The sequence below is a fragment of the Phascolarctos cinereus genome, unplaced genomic scaffold, assembly GCF_003287225.1.
Source record: "Phascolarctos cinereus isolate Bilbo 61053 unplaced genomic scaffold, phaCin_HiC Scaffold_5;HRSCAF=322, whole genome shotgun sequence".
NCBI lineage: Eukaryota > Metazoa > Chordata > Mammalia > Diprotodontia > Phascolarctidae > Phascolarctos > Phascolarctos cinereus.
Window position 1 is genome coordinate 221,716,260 of NW_027555958.1, and position 16,692 is coordinate 221,732,951.

At 37.1% G+C, this 16,692-nt stretch overlaps 1 protein-coding gene across 1 annotated transcript; it reads left to right on the forward strand.

Moving 5' to 3' along the window:
• The first annotated feature begins 954 nt into the window (after positions 1–954).
• Positions 955–14,204, forward strand: LOC110213513 (cytochrome P450 2K1-like). Its single transcript, XM_078155662.1, has 6 exons — positions 955–1,081; positions 3,683–3,832; positions 4,900–5,060; positions 9,199–9,340; positions 10,404–10,588; positions 14,010–14,204. Exons 1-6 carry the CDS (start codon positions 955–957, stop codon positions 14,202–14,204), a joined length of 960 nt encoding a protein of 319 aa, XP_078011788.1.
• Positions 14,205–16,692: the final 2,488 nt, after the last annotated feature.

Here is a 16,692-nt window from a genome sequence, read left to right on the forward strand (position 1 = left end):
GCACAGAATGATGTGAGAACACTTCTCTCATGCCCAACATAATTAATTCCTATTTAATTCACCTTTGTTACTGACATGAGCTGTTGTAGAACGATGCCCCAGGACAGAGTCAATAGGGATTGGTTATACAATAAATTAGATGTACCATATATCATGGAGAAGTTGCGAGTCTACTGGCTGAGATGTCTTTTTTTTATTTTTTTTTTAATTTATGGAATAAAACAAGCATTTCCATGACATAGTATAACTATATATATGGTTGCACATGAAACTGCAAATCTATTATGAGATGTACTTTCTAAACACTCAATATATTATTATGTTATATAGCACACCATATAATATCTATTATAATACAATATCACCTCTTAGATTATTATATAATATGTTATAATATAACCTATAATAAATATTATTATGTTATGGTATTGAATACATGTAGAATAATATATTATTATATACCCTATGATATGATTTATTGTTCTATAATGTACATTATATATATATATTATCATACATTATGTATATATAAGCATATATGTATACATATGAGCACTGTTAGTGTATAAATAAACATATTATTCATTGACCAATTCATTTGTCAGATAAACTGGAAAATCAAGTGTAGGTCTGTTGAAAACAAAAGTGGGGAGCAGAGCTTCTCAACTTTATGTATGCTGGAGGGAAGGGGGATGTAATTTGCCATTGGTCTCCTAAAGTCAAAGTAGAGAACTAAACCACTATTTCTTGGAGATTTGATTACATCATCTTAGACTTGGGAGGAATCCAAGTGACCATTTACACCAGTTTATGATTTGGCACAGCCAGGACTAGAACCCAGATCTCCCATCTCCCACACCAGGTCTCTTTCTACTGCACTGCACATTCTGAATTGCTTTCTGTTTTACTCTGTTATAGCTCTCCCAAAAATATGGCTCCATCTTCAGCTTGAGGATGGGTCCCAAGAAGGTGGTCGTGCTGTCAGGATATGAGACGGTGAAAGATGCCCTAGTGAACTACTCTGAGGAGTTTGGAGAAAGGGCCCATGTGCCTATTTTTGAAAAAATTTTTGAAGGAAAAGGTAACCAGACTTTATTGGAAATGTCTCCTAGGATATTAACTTCTCTGCTTCCTTATAGGCTCAGTGTTTTCTTCTGCCTTTTTAAACTTTTGTGGTTTGATTTTTCTCTTCAGCAATGTATAGGACAAGCATTACTTTGACATCACCTATTTTCTCAACAAACAGTAGAGTTATTTACCAAGATGCTTACAGTGAAAGTAAAAGGATTGTTAATGATTAGCACGGAGTCAGCCGGAGGATGCAGCTGAAGAAAGAATTCTGCTTTGGAGTCAAAGGACTTGAGTTTGAATCCAGGCTCTGCCTCTTACTCCCTGTGTGACCTTAGGCAAGTCTGTTCCTTAGTTTCCTTTTCTGAAAAATAAGAAGGTTGAACTCAGTTCAGAGGATGATAGATGTTGAACTGGAAGGAGTCCTACAGGCCATCAAATCCAAACCCCTCATTTTATACATCAGGAAACAAAGGCACAGAGAATTAAGTAACTTGCCCAGAGACATATACCTAATGTCTAAGGCAGGATTTGAACCCAGGTCATCCTGGCCCAGTGCTCTATTCACTACACCCAGGTACTTTTAGATTACCTTGAATCTCCTTCCACCTCTAATTTTTGCAGGCAAGTTACATATTTAAACACACACACACACACACACACACACACACACACACACACACACACAATGTATACCTTTTTTGGCCTGGACTTGTGATTTTTCTTTCTGGGCACCCATAAGAGTACTTAATAAAATTTATTATTTAATAATCAACTAATTAACTTTCTATTTGTGATTAATTGATTAAATAATTTACTTTTGTTGCTGTTAAGTCATTTTTCAGTCATGTCTGAGTGATCCCATTTGGAGTTTTCCTGGCGAGGATACTGGAGTGGTTTGCCATTTCCTTCTCTGGCTCATTTTGTAGATGTGGAAACTGAGGAAAACAGGTTAAGTGACTTGCCCAGGGTCACACAGCTAGTAAGTGTCTGAAACAAGATTCGAACTCAGGAAGAGAAATCTTTCTGGCTCCAGGCCCAGCACTGTATCCACCTAGCTGCTGCTTCAAATATAATTTACTATCAAGAAGTAGTTAAGAGGATGTAAATCTATCTAGGAATGATTAGTAATGTATATCATGCTCTCCATCATTTCAAATAGGAGGTAAACTGACTAATTCTTGGTCACCTTTAGAATTGTAGATTTAGAGAGAAAAAGAAACTTATAGTTCATCAAGTTCAGACCCTTCATTTCACAGAAGAAACTGAGGTCAAAGAGAGGTTAGGTGATTTGCCAAGAATCACACAGCTTATAAGTATCTGAGGAAAGATTAAAATTCAGATCTTCTGATTATTATTGCAATGTTCAAGTTACTAAATTATGTTACCTCTCAGATGTCAAAAAATCTGCTTCCTACAAAAATAAGTGATTTATCTCTTCTGGGACAGCCTGTCTGTCAGAGTAGAGTCAAGACCCAGAGTCAGTGGTATCCTTATTCCTTATCTCTGAATTGGGTGGGGAGGCTTTGGAAGCTGATTTTTGAGAAGCAGGCACCTAAGCAGAAAAGCAAAACTCAAAGCTCTTGAGGCCAGTAATTTATTTGTGGCCTCCACAGATGTCTAGGTAGCTATTCAAATGGGAAAACTAATATTCTGCACTAATCCAACATCAAGGAATTGAAGAGAATATTCTAGGTCACTTTAACATGAACAAAATAGATGAGAAATGCAATAACACCTTTGGTCTGAGAAGCAGGAAACAATTTGGGAGGATGGGTTTGCTCACACATGCTAGGAAATGATTTTGCCAGTCCATCATCAACCCATTAGGTGGGGCTATGACTCAAATGTGATGAAGCTGTTGTCATGGAAAGAATATCAAATTTACAGTCAGAAGGCTTCAGTATGAACCCTACGTCTGAAACTTTATCTTCTTTATAATCATGGAGGAACATGATAAGGAGCTGACCCTCTAAGTTCTGGTGCCCTGGGACAAGCTCTGGTATAGGGTCATTAATGGTAGACACCGTATCTTATACTTCTCAGAGGCATCCTAATATATACTCAAAGAACAGCAGACCCTCCAATCAGGAAGAGCTGGTTTTGCATCCCACCTCAGATACTTAGTATTTTTGTGACCTTGAGCAAGTCACTAACCCCCAGCCTCAATTTCCTCATCTCTAAGGCATCACGGTACAGTGGAGAGATATCAATCCTTGAAGCCAGGGAGACGTGGTTCAAGTCCTGCTTCTCACATATACTGTGTGATGTTGGTCAACTCACTTAACCTCTCAGTATTCTAGATAGCTTTCTAAAACTATAAGTTTCAGAAGTGTCACATTGGTAGAGAGAATTTGTTCACCTGAACATTACCAGTAACAACAAAATCACAGGTGCAATTTCTAACATTATTGGCCTCAAAGGATCATGAGGTTCAAATGAGATAATGTATATTTTAAAGTTTAATGTGCTATATAAATACTAGTTATTTGTTTCCTATATGCCCCCACAAAACCTACTATGTGCTGAGTACACAGTAGGAGTTTGATAAATAATTTAATTTAATCCAATAAACTGTCAAGTAAACATTTGAAAAAATTTCCCCTACCTTTAGGAATCGTCTTTTCTCATGGCGAAAACTGGAAAATCATTAGGAGATTCAGCTTGACAACTCTGAGGAACTTTGGCATGGGCAAGAGGCCCATAGAGGAGAGGATTGTGGAAGAATGTCAATATCTAATACAAGTCTTTGAATCCCATCAAGGTGAGTTGTGCAGTTAATCAAAGAATCTAGGGTTTTAGAGTAGAACAAATTAACAGGAATTGGCATGCATGGAATATGGGCCCAGTGCATCCAATACACCCTGGTGGAACATTCCCACTGGACCATCCCTGTCCTTTGAGGGGGAGGGCTAATGGGACTGCTCCCCTAGAGTGTGCCAATATACCCACCATGTTCTATACACACTTATGACACCCAGAATTATTTCTTTTCTCCTTACAAATAATATATCATCATTTCACTATTATCTATATCAATTGGAGCACAATGAAAACATGGATAATTTTTTTAAAAACTCATTTTATTCACGGAATAATAGAATCTGTGACCTGTTCCTTACTAGTTGCATGACCTTGACCTTGAATAAGTCATTTCACTCTCTGAGCCTCATCTTTCTCATCTGCAAAATAGAGAAATTGAAGTAGATGGTGGTCCCAAATCTTACATCTTACTAAGCTGTTTATTTCCCCAAAGGAGTGATCTGCAGAGAGGCTAGATGAACCAGAGGACTGAATGCTGGACTTTGAATAAGGAAGACCTGAATTCAAACTCCACCTCAGTTACATATAATCTGTATGACCTGGAGAAAGTCACTTAACTTCTCTGTCTGCCTCATTCTCCTCACCACAAAAATGGAGATAATAATACTACCTGCCTCCCAGAGTTGTTGTGAGATCAATAATATGTGTAAATACGTGTAAAGTGCAGTGCAAAGCACCATATAAATGATAGCTATTTTCATTATCTGCATATGATAGGTCCTTGATAAATCTGTTTTGTCTTGAATTGCATTACACAGTCCCGAGCATATATTAGGAAGTTAATAAATGCCTGTTGGTTGATTGATTGCACTACATGTATCAATCCTCCAAGAAAATTCTCCCTATCCTTAAACATTTAGTTCAGAGTCTTATCACTAATTCCTCTTTTGCCTAAAATTTTGTAACATTAATGTGTTATAGGATCTAAAAACACATTTTAGCACTTGGTTATATGAAAAAAAATGTGTATGTGAATCTGTACAGCTCAACTAACAAATTTCTTTCCAGGAAAGCCATTTGATATCAGTACAATAATGAATGCTTCTGTCACTAACATCATTGTGTCGATATTGCTTGGCAAGCGATTTGACTACCAAGATCCTCAATTCCTGAGACTTTTACATTTGATTAGTGAAAATTTGAGACTTGCAGGGAGTCCTGGCATTACGGTAATTGTCTCTATTTCTTGTCTAATGTCATTCCCCATCAGATACACTCAAGTAATCATAAGAATGAAAGTGCATGCTTCTTAAGGATCACAGATATAAGGATAGATGGGATCTCAGAGATCACCCAGTTTGATCCTTTCATTTTACAGATGAGGAACCTGAAACCCAGAGAAACTGCGACCTGCCCAAAGTTACGTGGCAAGTGGCAAAGCTGGAATTTTAACCCTAACTTCACTAACTCCAAATCCAGTAGTCTTTCTTCTGTACCAAGTGACTCTCATCCTTTGCAAAGATGTTTATTTCTGGTTCAGCCCTCCTATTTAACACAAATGGGCACTTTGCAAACCTTAAAGCATTACATAAACTCCCTATGTGGCCTCAGTCATTCCAGTAGCCCTTTTTGACCCATCTTTTCCCATTTATGAAAGGAGAATCTCAGTTCAGAAACTGATCTGTTAGAGTAAATGCTTTGAAAAATGCAATAATTTGAAAAAGACAACTGTTAGTAAATATGAGGTGTTCAATAGAAGCTCAAGAACTGATGTGTTCTCAAGAAGGGCATTCCACTTAGCATACTTGCTGATATCTCAAATTGGGAAAGGTAACAGGCAAACCACCTTTATATATCATAGAAGTATGGAAGAATGGGTCTTGTTAACAATTCATAATTTGAAAATCACACTACTAATACTATAAAATACCCCTTTCCTTGGGAAATGTCAGCTCCATTAACTATAAACACAAGTTGCTGAGGACAATGAAATATACAAGTATATAATTATAAGAGCAATCCTGTAGTTCTGGTGTATTTTTGTCCTTTTTCTTCTTTGAAGATTTTATTATGTACTCAGGCCTGCTCCAAATTTTCTGCTTTTCATTTTATGAATGTCCTCAGTTCAATGCCCAGTGCCAGCATTTACTAGCTGCGTAGCCTTGCCAAATCACTCAACCCTTCTAAGCCTTAGTTTCCCCATCTGAAAAATGGAAAAAAGATCATTTTAACTATAAACTCATAGGGATGTTGTGAAAAAAGTGCAATTCAGTAAACTGTAACTCACTAGATAAATGTAGGTCATTATCATTATACTTAAATAGGCTTAAATATAATATGCATTATTATTAAAAATAATAATGTACATCATTATCATTATACTTAAATATGGCAATGAAATCAACACCAGAAGCAGAGTCTTACAGTATTTATATACTAGCATAGGTACAAAAGGGCAGCCAGGTGGCACAGTAGATAGAGTACTGCGCCTGGAATCAGGAAATCAGAGTTCAAATTCAGCCTTAGATACTACTTGTATGACCCTGGGAAAGTCACTTAACCCTGTTTGCCTAAGTTCTTCCTTTATCAAATGAACTGGAGAAGGAAATTGCAAATTTCTGCAGTATCTTTGCCAAGAAAACCCAAAATGGGATCATAGAGAGTTGGACATGACTGAAATGAATGAACAACAGTAATACAGGTACAAAAAAAAATAAAACAAAAAAGGGTAGAAAAGTCCAGTCATAAGTTGGACCAGACAGCCTCTGAAGTTCCTGACAGTTCTAAGAGTCAATCATTCTATTATTGTAAGTTACAGGAAGACAGATTTTCAGTCAATATGGTTAGGAAGAACATCTCACAAATAAGAGTTGTCTGACAACGACCCAGGCCTACTATATAGGTAATAAATTCTCTGTCACTGAAAGTATTTCATTAAAGATTGGATTATTATCAATTCTTTTTCCACAATACCCCTCAAAGTCTGTCCCTGTCTCTCCTCTCCACTCACATGGCCTAGTTCAGGCCCTTTTTACATCTGACCTAGACTATTTCATGTCCTAAATGGTCCTCCTGCCTAAAATCTGTCCCTTCTCTCATCCATCCTCCATATAGCTGACAAAGTTATATTCCTAAAAGATCAGTTCTGATAATGTAACTTACCTAATCAAATAGTTTCAGTGACTCCCTATTGCCCATAAGTTAAATTTTTAGAAAATCTTTTAAAATTTAAAACTCAACAATTTGACTCTGGTCTACCCAGAACTGTTACTGGATACACATTACTCTCCTTGGTAAACTTTTCAGCCTAGTCAAACCGGCCCTTCCTGCTTTTTCTCACACACCACGTTCCATCCTCTGGGTCTGACCCTTTTCAAGAATTGTTCCACATGCCTTGAATAGTTTCCCTTTGCCTCCTTGAATCCCCAGCTTCCTTCAAAGCTTAGCTCAAATTCCATCTTCCAGATGAAGCCTTTCCAGACCCTCTCATCCCAGCTGCTAATGTGACCCCTCATAAATTACTTTGCATTTATTTATACGTGTATACTCATTATTTCTACCACAGAATGTGAGCTCCTTGCAGACTCCTTTGCCTTTTTACAACCAGAAACAAGTATACAGTTGCTAAACAGTTAATGGGGGGGTGGGGAAAGCTTGTTGATTGATTGATTGATTACTTTTTGGGGATTTAGCAGAGGAGATTTCATGCTAAAGTGGGGGTTAGAACTATTACAACTCCAAGATTTTATGCATATTTTGTCTTGCTGTTTTTACTCCTTTAGCTTTTCAATATGTTCCCAGCCTTGGGGTTTCTTCTACAAGATCACAAAACAGTACTCAGGAATAGAGATGAATTATTTTCTTTTATAAGAATGACATTCTTAAGCCACCTTCAAAAACTGGATAAAGATGATCAAAGAAGTTTCATCGATGCCTTTCTTATCAGACAACAGGAGGTAGTAGACTTTTGCTTTGCAGCTTGACTTAATCAAAGATATTTTCATAAAGGTTTCTCAGGTACAAAAGGCCCAGTTGGCCAGACCGACAATGTTAATACCTCATACAATTAATTCACATGGACCTTCTTTTCCCCTCCCACCATTTACTTATGGATTTGTGTTCAAAGATGAAATGAAATAACATATTCACATATCAATTAGGGAGAGGGTTGGACTAGGATATAAAATAAATTTTTTTTAAATCTTCTTCTTGACATTTAAAGACTTCTACAAATTGTTTCAACCTACTTTCCCAGGCTTATTTCCTATTATTACATTCGCCTATACCTCCATTCCGTATCTTATCTCTTTATCCTTGCAAAAATGGTCCCCCGTGCCTGGAATGCAGTCTCTTCCCTACTCCCTCCATTCCTGCTTCTTAGAATTCCTAGTTTCCTCCAAAGCATGACTCAGGCACCACCTCCTCTAAGACCTCTTTATTGATTCTCTCCCATATCCCACTTATTAGCACTCTGTCTGGTTGAAGTTATTTTAGACTTAATCTCTATATATTTGTGTTTAGGTTACCCCCCTCCCCAAAGAATGTAAGCTCCTAGAGGCAGGTACCATTTCCTTTATCTATCTATCTATCTATCTATCTATCTATCTATCTATCTATCTATCTATCTATCTATCCATGAATTTGTTCATTTGTTTATTCATTTATTTACTTACTTGTTTGCTTATTTTTGTGTTCCTGTGGCCTAACACAGTTCCTTGAACATAGAAGATGCTTAAATAAACGTTAGTTGAATATAGTCAGGCACTGTGATAGGAGGGTCTCATCTAAGCAGGATGTCCTGAGTTCAAATCCTGCCTCAGATTATTTTTCTAGCTATGTGACTGCTCAAGTCACTTAACCTCTCTGAGTCTCAGTTTCCTTACCAGTAAAATTAGGAGATTGGGCTTAATTGGAGTTCCCTTCCATTTCTAAGTCTACAATTCTATGAATTATTGAATTGAGCTATCCCTATGTTCCTTTCCAACTCTTAGAGATTCTAATATGTGTAACTGCTTTGAGAGCTTCCAATCTCTAGCTATATAATATTATTATTAGATTCTTTTCACTCTCAGTTAAAACTAAAGTATAAATGATATCTGACATTTGTTACCATTTTCTTTTGAGAGTTTAAGATATTCCTTCCTGAAAAAATATATCTTCAGCTAATAGTTATTTTTTTAATATTCTTTCCTGAAACTTTCCAGTGAATTCTTATTATCCAGAGTTCCTCAAAAGGAATTAGGATAAATGAAATGTTTTGTTTGAAATCTGCATAAATGTGCTTGACTGTCATCATTCTATCTGGAACCTGACTTTGGGTTTTTGTTGTTATTGTTTTATCCCTCATTACCTATTTTACTGTTTCAGGAGAAAGACAAACCTTATGACTACTTCAGCAACGATAACTTGGTGGCCCTTGTTAATAACCTGTTTGCTGCTGGAACAGAGACCACCTCCTCTACCCTATGCTGGGGAATTCTGCTCATGATGAAGTATCCTGAGATCCAAAGTAAGGACCTCTATTGTCTTTTGAAAATTAAATTTTTACTTATGTCTTTTGTTTTTACATCTCCTAGATTTATCTGTTCTCCTTTTCTCTTCTCACTTCTCCTCCCTTTTTTTTCTTGGTTTTGTTTTTTAATATATGCAATATATAATATTCTATTTCATTTTTATGTAATATTTTAAATATGTAGTTTTTGTCCTCGTTAAAGATGGGCCTTATTGTTGGATTGAACTTCCTCCAACAGAGTTGTCCCTATATCTGGACTTTGTGAAGTCTATTCACCAATTTTTGTTGCTTTTTACTGATTAGTTTTTATAATCTTTAATATTTTATAAGAAATGTAAGCCTCATTTCTGTTTTTTCCCCACATATATTAGAATAGGGGACAGGGGCTGGACCTGTAATTTTATTTATATAGAGAACTCTCACATAAAGGAATTCTCTCTACCAATGAAGGTTTATGCCTTTTCTGCCTAGAACACTGAGAGGTTGTAACTATATAGGGTCACATAGCTACTAGGCATCAGAGACCAGATTTGAACCAAGGCTTCTCTGCTGGTGTAGCAGTCTATCTATCATGCCACTGCTTCTTACCTCCTGATGGTTCCTCTCTATCATAACCATATTCACTTTACTATCATAATCACTTGAATATGGATGATTTTTCTAGACTGCTCAGATTATGGTAGAGAAAATTTTGCATGCTAAACCTTGGGTTAACAATGACTTGATGAACTTGCATGAATTTCTTAAGAGGGGTAGAGGAAAATATTAAGAGGCAAAGCTTTGGGGACTGTGTATAATCTCTTTTATCCCTTGGGTGGTAGTAGTATGGGGGAAAAAACCACTCAGCATTGAATGAAGGGAGCTCTCAATTTGAGGGTACTTTTGGTGTCTTCATCAAACACAAAATAGACCATCTCAATAACTACTTTACAACTATATTATATATGTACATATATATGCATACACACACACACACACACACACACACACACACACACATATATATCCTCATGTATATTCTAATTCCTCTACTTTCCCATTCCACATTTCACCCTATAAGAAAAGGTACACAACGAGATCACCAAAGTTGTAGCACCAGCCCAGCCTCAAACTGAGCACCAAACTCAAATGCCATATACAGATGCCGTCATCCATGAAATTCAGAGATTTTCCAACATTCTGCCAATGAGTGTATCCCGGGAAACTACCACGGATGTCATCTTTAAAAACTATTACATCCCAAAGGTAGGAGTCAGAATATAGAATGTAGCTGTGGAGAAGATGAAGGTCAGTGGACAAAAGTTGGAGAATCAATACCATCATTATGATGTGATCTTTACAAGAAGAGGGCAGTAGCTCACTTAAAGGACATGTCTTCAGATCATAAGAATATATAATTATAGATCTATATTTGGAAGGATCCTCAGAAGCCATCTAGTCCAACTCCTCATTTTGGAGATGAGGTAACTGAGGCAAAAAGAGACTGAGTGACAAGGTTGCACAAGTAGTAAATATCAAAGGTTGGATGTTGACCCAGGGTCTTTTTCCTTTAGCTGCTTTGAGTTCTCTCATTTTCTCCCTCTTTCCTCAATTTTATTTCATTTTTTAAAAGCTTTTATTCATGACTTTTGGGGGGTTTCACACCAGTTATATTCTCTAATATACTTTCCAAATGAAGACTTATTTGTAACAAAGAAAACCAATAAGCAAAACAGTGACCACATTCAACATCCATAGCTTCCCACCTGTTCTGTGTATGGACATTAAAATTGTTCAACCTATAATAAAAGAGACTGAGGCAGAGCTCTAAGCCAGTGGCATTTTATTTAAAGGGTCCATGGTTCCCTCTAATGAAGTGGTCCTCAGATCTTCCTCACAATCTGAGATGCCCCCTCCTCCTAGGGCACTACTATTATAGGATTTGATACCAAATTTATTACCTATACAGTCTAAAGCAACTACACAAAATAGAAAATTCCATTGGTTGACATATGACACATAAGCTAAAATAAGCAAATATGTCAGCAAGATCACAAGTCGGGGGAAGCAAGGAATATCTCCACTGACTAGGTGGTCACAAGATGGATGGGCTCCTCCTTAGGTTAGGCAGAAGGAGATGGTACAAGCTATACATACACTCTAAAACATATCAAGGGGCATTTTCATACCATGCCACCACTCATGCTTGATTTGATCATAGAATTTGAACAAAACAGGATGGAGATAACTTTGTCTTCCTTCTTGTGGCTGCACAAGTGAGTCTTATAACTTGGTAAACAATTAGTGAACATTACGTCAAAGTTTGAGGTGCACTATAAGAACCTATCTATCCCTATATGATTTATGTAGCATATCAAATTGATTGATACTGATTGGAATAGGGTGGGGGTTCAAATGCACTATATATGCATATATGCAAGGAGGGAAATGTGTTTCATTATATGTTCTCTACATCTAAGACAGATTTGACTATAAAGGTGTTGTTTCCATTTATATTACTTTAGAGATGTTAAATATTATTCTTCTGGTTCCACTTTAGTTAGCATCATGATATTCATGCAAGTCTACCCATCTCTATGTTCACTTTCAACCTGATTGATGGAAATAGAGCCACTTCCAATTCCTACCTATACATCACATTCAGAATTTAGGTTTGTTTTATTGTTTGTTTTTGTTTTTTCATGATAAACAGAGGAATTATGGTAAAATGACTCCTACAATGAAATTCAAGGTCAAAACAGCAATAGGAACATGACACACTAAAGCTCAAACACTTTCCCCGACACCCCGCCTATCTTGTTGCCTCTCTCCACTTGTCAGTTGGGACAGACGTGACCATCTCTAGCAGTTCCCATACCATGTGGCTTTGAAGGAGCTCATTGGATGGAAGATATCTCTTTAGTATGATCTATGGCAATAGGCATTCTTACCAGATTTATTTGCATTGGTGCACCTGGCACTAATAAACAGCTTGAAACTGCATGGCTTCTTTCTCCTGGGATCAAAGTACTTCATATCATCTCATATATTTTCATAATCAAAATATTTCAAATTCTTCCAGCAATGCAGGACTATGGAAGATAATGCATTATACACAATTCAAATACTAGAATGAATCTGTTACTCCCACTGTTACAGCTTAACCATTTGTGCCCAGCGATTTCTTATGATTCTTAGTTATATCATCTCATAAATTTGCCACAAGGGGCACACCCAAAGAAGGCTTTCTTTAATTTCTCCCTATAACATGGGGATACCAGTAGAACACTGGCTACCCATTGGTCATTTCATAACCTTGCCAGATGACCAGTCCATATCACCTTCCTATCATGCATTGCATTAATTTCTTTTTAACTCTTGTGCTTTAAAGTTCCACATTTGTTACATGTTACAGTCTGCCTACCCCCTTCAGGAGACTTTGAAATTTTCTGAAGGCAATCCAGTCCACCCTCATCCTTCTATTCCAGTCTGAGTCCAGACATCCACCCAAGAAATATACTTGGATGTTATCTACTGCCCATTATAATCCTGCCCCTGATACTTAACTGGAGTCAGAAAGACCTGAGTTCAAATTTGACCTCAGATACCCACTAGCTGTGTGACCTTGGGCCAGTCACTTAACCTCTGTGTGCCTCAGTTTCCTCATTTGTAAAATGTGTATAATAGTAGTCAAGATCTGAATACAAATTCAACCTCAGACATTTACTAGCTGTGTGAATCTGGGCAAGTTGTTGTTTTGTTGGGGTTTTTTTTTAACCTCTGCTTGCCTCATATCTCCTTTCAGTGCCTGGACAATGTCCTCTATATGATAGCTACTTCAAAAAAAATTTTTTTTAAAGCACCAATGAAACACTTTTAAAAAGTACACAGTGGAAAAGCTAGGGAGGTGCAGATGGGGTCACAAATTATATATATATATAGATAGATAGATAGATAGATAGATAGATAGATAGATAGATATATATGATTTGGTAAAGAAACTGAACTCCTATACACTCTTCTTTCCTGTTCTTTATGTCCTGGGAGGCAGGCCATTGCTGCTGATTATTCAATTCACAATTTTAAAAAATCATTTTTTAAATTGCCAGGAAAGTGATTTAGACCCATATCTTATCTCATATACCCAGGTGAATTCCAAAAAGATGAGAGACTGATATAAATTGTTTAGAAACTATTAAAAGGTGAAATAAAGAATAATCCAATATTTACCTTCTTTAATTTCAGTTTTTAATAAATTATTTATTGAAAAGGTGACATAAAAAGTTTCCATGGCTCTGTGTAGGAAAGTTGACATTTTCTTCTCCTTTGTTTCTATCCTCAGTCAGTCAACAAGCATTTATGAAGCCTTTTCCATGTGCCAGGCACTGTACTGAACTCTGGGAATACAAATACAAGTACAAAGAAAGGCAATCCCAGTGCTCGAGGAATTTAAATTCTAATGGGAGATGACACATAAAAAGAAGCTGAAAAGATGTAGTGTTTACCTTGGGAGCAAGGTAGAGGAAGTCAAGAGGGCTTTTAGAGGTGAATAAAGGGAGGTTTGGCATCCTACCTCTCAAATGTCATGAGCTCTGACATAAGCCATCAAGAGTCACATTCAAGGAAGGAAAACGGAAACCTTTCACCATTCCTTCATGATCATTATTAATGAATACTTTATTTCTAGGGAACTGAGACCATTATCTTGTTAACTTCAGTACTTCAAGACCAAACCCAGTGGGAAAAACCTTACACCTTCAATCCCCAGCATTTCCTCAACAAGGAAGGAAAATTTGTCAAGCGAGATGCATTCTTGCCCTTTTCAGCAGGTAAAATGACCCTTCATCTCTGGGATTCAGTGGGGAAAACAAAGGAACTTTAGAGTTGGGAATTCTTCATTGGACTTTCCAATAAGCTATTTTTATTTTTTGCACTTTGCTATCTAGTGCTTGACTTGTGTGGGGATAAAAATTATCCAACCTAGAATGAGAGAAACTGAGGCAGAACTCTGAGCCAATGGCACCTTATTAAAGGGTCCATAGTCCCCTCTAATTAAATGGACCTCAGGTCTTCCTCACGATCTGAGATGCCCCCTCCTTCCAGGGCCCTATTTTTATAGGGTTCAATATGTGAACTTTGACATGATGCATAGACTAAAATAACAAAACAATATATCAGCAGAGTCATGAGTTGGACAAAGCAAGGAACATCTCCACGGACTAGGTGGTCATAAGATGGGCACCTGCTCATGTTGGACAAGAGAGAATGGTCTGGAGGTATGAAAATAATTTGGGGGGACTTTCCATATAGTTGAATCACCTCTGCCACACTGGGTTTGGTCACTATAACAAGGAAAAACAAGGGTGGTAGGCCTCCAGCCAGCTTCCCATGATTATGCAATTGATCTTACCATCTGCAGCTCACAGCTGTGGCACCAAATATACAGAACTTATAATCATATAAAATTGATTGATACTGATTTGAATAGAGTAGGTAGGTAGTTTTCAGTGAATCAAATTCCTCACTCAGTAGCTCCATAATCAAGTTGAAGTTGGTGCTAGCAATATTGCAAAGTAAACAAAGTTTGTCATATACTCTGCCCCTTTTGCCTCTTCCATCTTGGTATTAAGGGTCAGGTAGGCTGTACAGCGGATACAGTGCCAAGTGGATAGATGGCCAAGCCATACTTAGGGAAGGAAATAAATGAGGGTCAAGTAAGCCTGGCTAGGTGGAGGCCAATTCCTACTTTGACATAGGGTCAATCCTAGGTTCCTCATGATCTTAAGTTTCTTTTCCTTTTCTATACCTGAAAAAATAGACATTTTATCAGGAAAATCTTTTCTTTCCCTTATCAGAAATGTCTATATTGCTAAAACTAAATCTTATTGTTCATCATAACTCCACCTATGCAAATCCTACCTTACCCTATCGAAATCTTATCCTTCTCATGAGGCCTAGTTCATATCTCCAACCATTGCCTTACTCATCCCCCAAGACAGAAGTTGCTTTTTCTCAATGCCTCACGGTTCTGAATTTCCATTAGACCACTTAGTTTCTTCATTTTTGAAATACGAAGAGCCTTTAGAAATCACCTAGGACAGGGTCCTTAATGTTTTTGGATTCTTTCAGCTGTCTAGTGAAATTTATAGATACCTTAGGATTACAAAAGAATCTATTTTTATAAGCTTGCAAACTTCAGGTTAAGAACTCAATCTACACCAACTCCCTAATTTTTTAAACTAGGAAACTAAGGGCCAAAGAGGTGATGATTCATTCAGAGTCACAGAGCTAGCTAAGTAGATTAACTGATATTCAAACTTAGATTTTCTGATTCCTAATCCAATGTACTTTCTAGTACACCACAGCGCTTCTCACTTACCACATTCTACTTGTACTATGGTTTTTCATTTATATGACATATCCCCAATTAGACTTTAATCTTTCCTGAGGCCAAAGACTGTCAGTTTTCATCTTTGTACTCACACGGCTTCCGTGCCTTACACATAGTAGGTCTTCTAGGAAAACCAAAAGCTCCAACTCCATCAAATCATAATTAGCATTCACTACTTAGAAAAATGAGGTGAATATGAAAAAAAAAATCAGCATTGCAAACCACATTCTAAGCTTTCTCTGGCTAGCATTCTTGGCAGAGTTCTCATTCCCCCTTCCTTTCTTCCTCCCTCCCTCATTGCTAGCAGCAGTAGAGACAAAGCACAGATTCACTCTAGCATGTGAGTCAGACAACTCAATTCATAGCTGATATGTGATAGCTGGGAGGAGTCATGGATTTTACCCTCCAGGTGTTTTAGTCATATTTGAGTGTATTTGCTAGGTTTGGAGAACAATGTGATGTTTGTCTCTCAAATGGATATACTCATTGTTAACCAAGGTAATCAAGGTTTTGTTTTTCTTATTTATTTTTAGAATCAGTGATGTTACTTTCACAAAATAGGCTGAGTGGGACAGGAAGCTATCCATCCCTAAGGATATGGATTACTTACTCTTAGATACAGTTCCTTCAGATAGCTGCCACCAGGTGAATGGTCACAAATTTACAACCTCTTTGGGCTGTAGCTTAGGGTCAAACAAGTATAATAGGTACAGCTTTTCTTCAGGTATAAATAACAGAAAAACAGGAATATAAATCGGTCAGTCCCTCACTTGGGTGTGGGATTAACCATATACAATTGTGAATACAATTCTTTAGTGAGAAAACCCGCACAATTACAATCACTTTTTTTTCAGTTGTAGCTAGAACAAAGGTTAAAGGAAATATAAGAACTTATGGCCAAAATGAGTTGCCTATTTTCTATTTAACTATTCTAAATTGTGCTGATTTAAATATTTGGTCCTGGCAGGGAAGCCCTTAT

What these genes read in the sequence shown, in the direction of transcription:
- LOC110213513 (XM_078155662.1), top strand. Translation starts at nt 955, where the DNA reads ATGGGTCCCAAGAAGGTGGTCGTGCTGTCAGGATATGAGACGGTGAAA. An exon ending in AGTCTTTGAATCCCATCAAG is followed by an intron (nt 3,833 to 4,899) that starts GTGAGTTGTGCA and finishes ATTTCTTTCCAG; the next exon opens with GAAAGCCATTTGATATCAGT. An exon ending in CAGGGAGTCCTGGCATTACG is followed by an intron (nt 5,061 to 9,198) that starts GTAATTGTCTCT and finishes TTACTGTTTCAG; the next exon opens with GAGAAAGACAAACCTTATGA.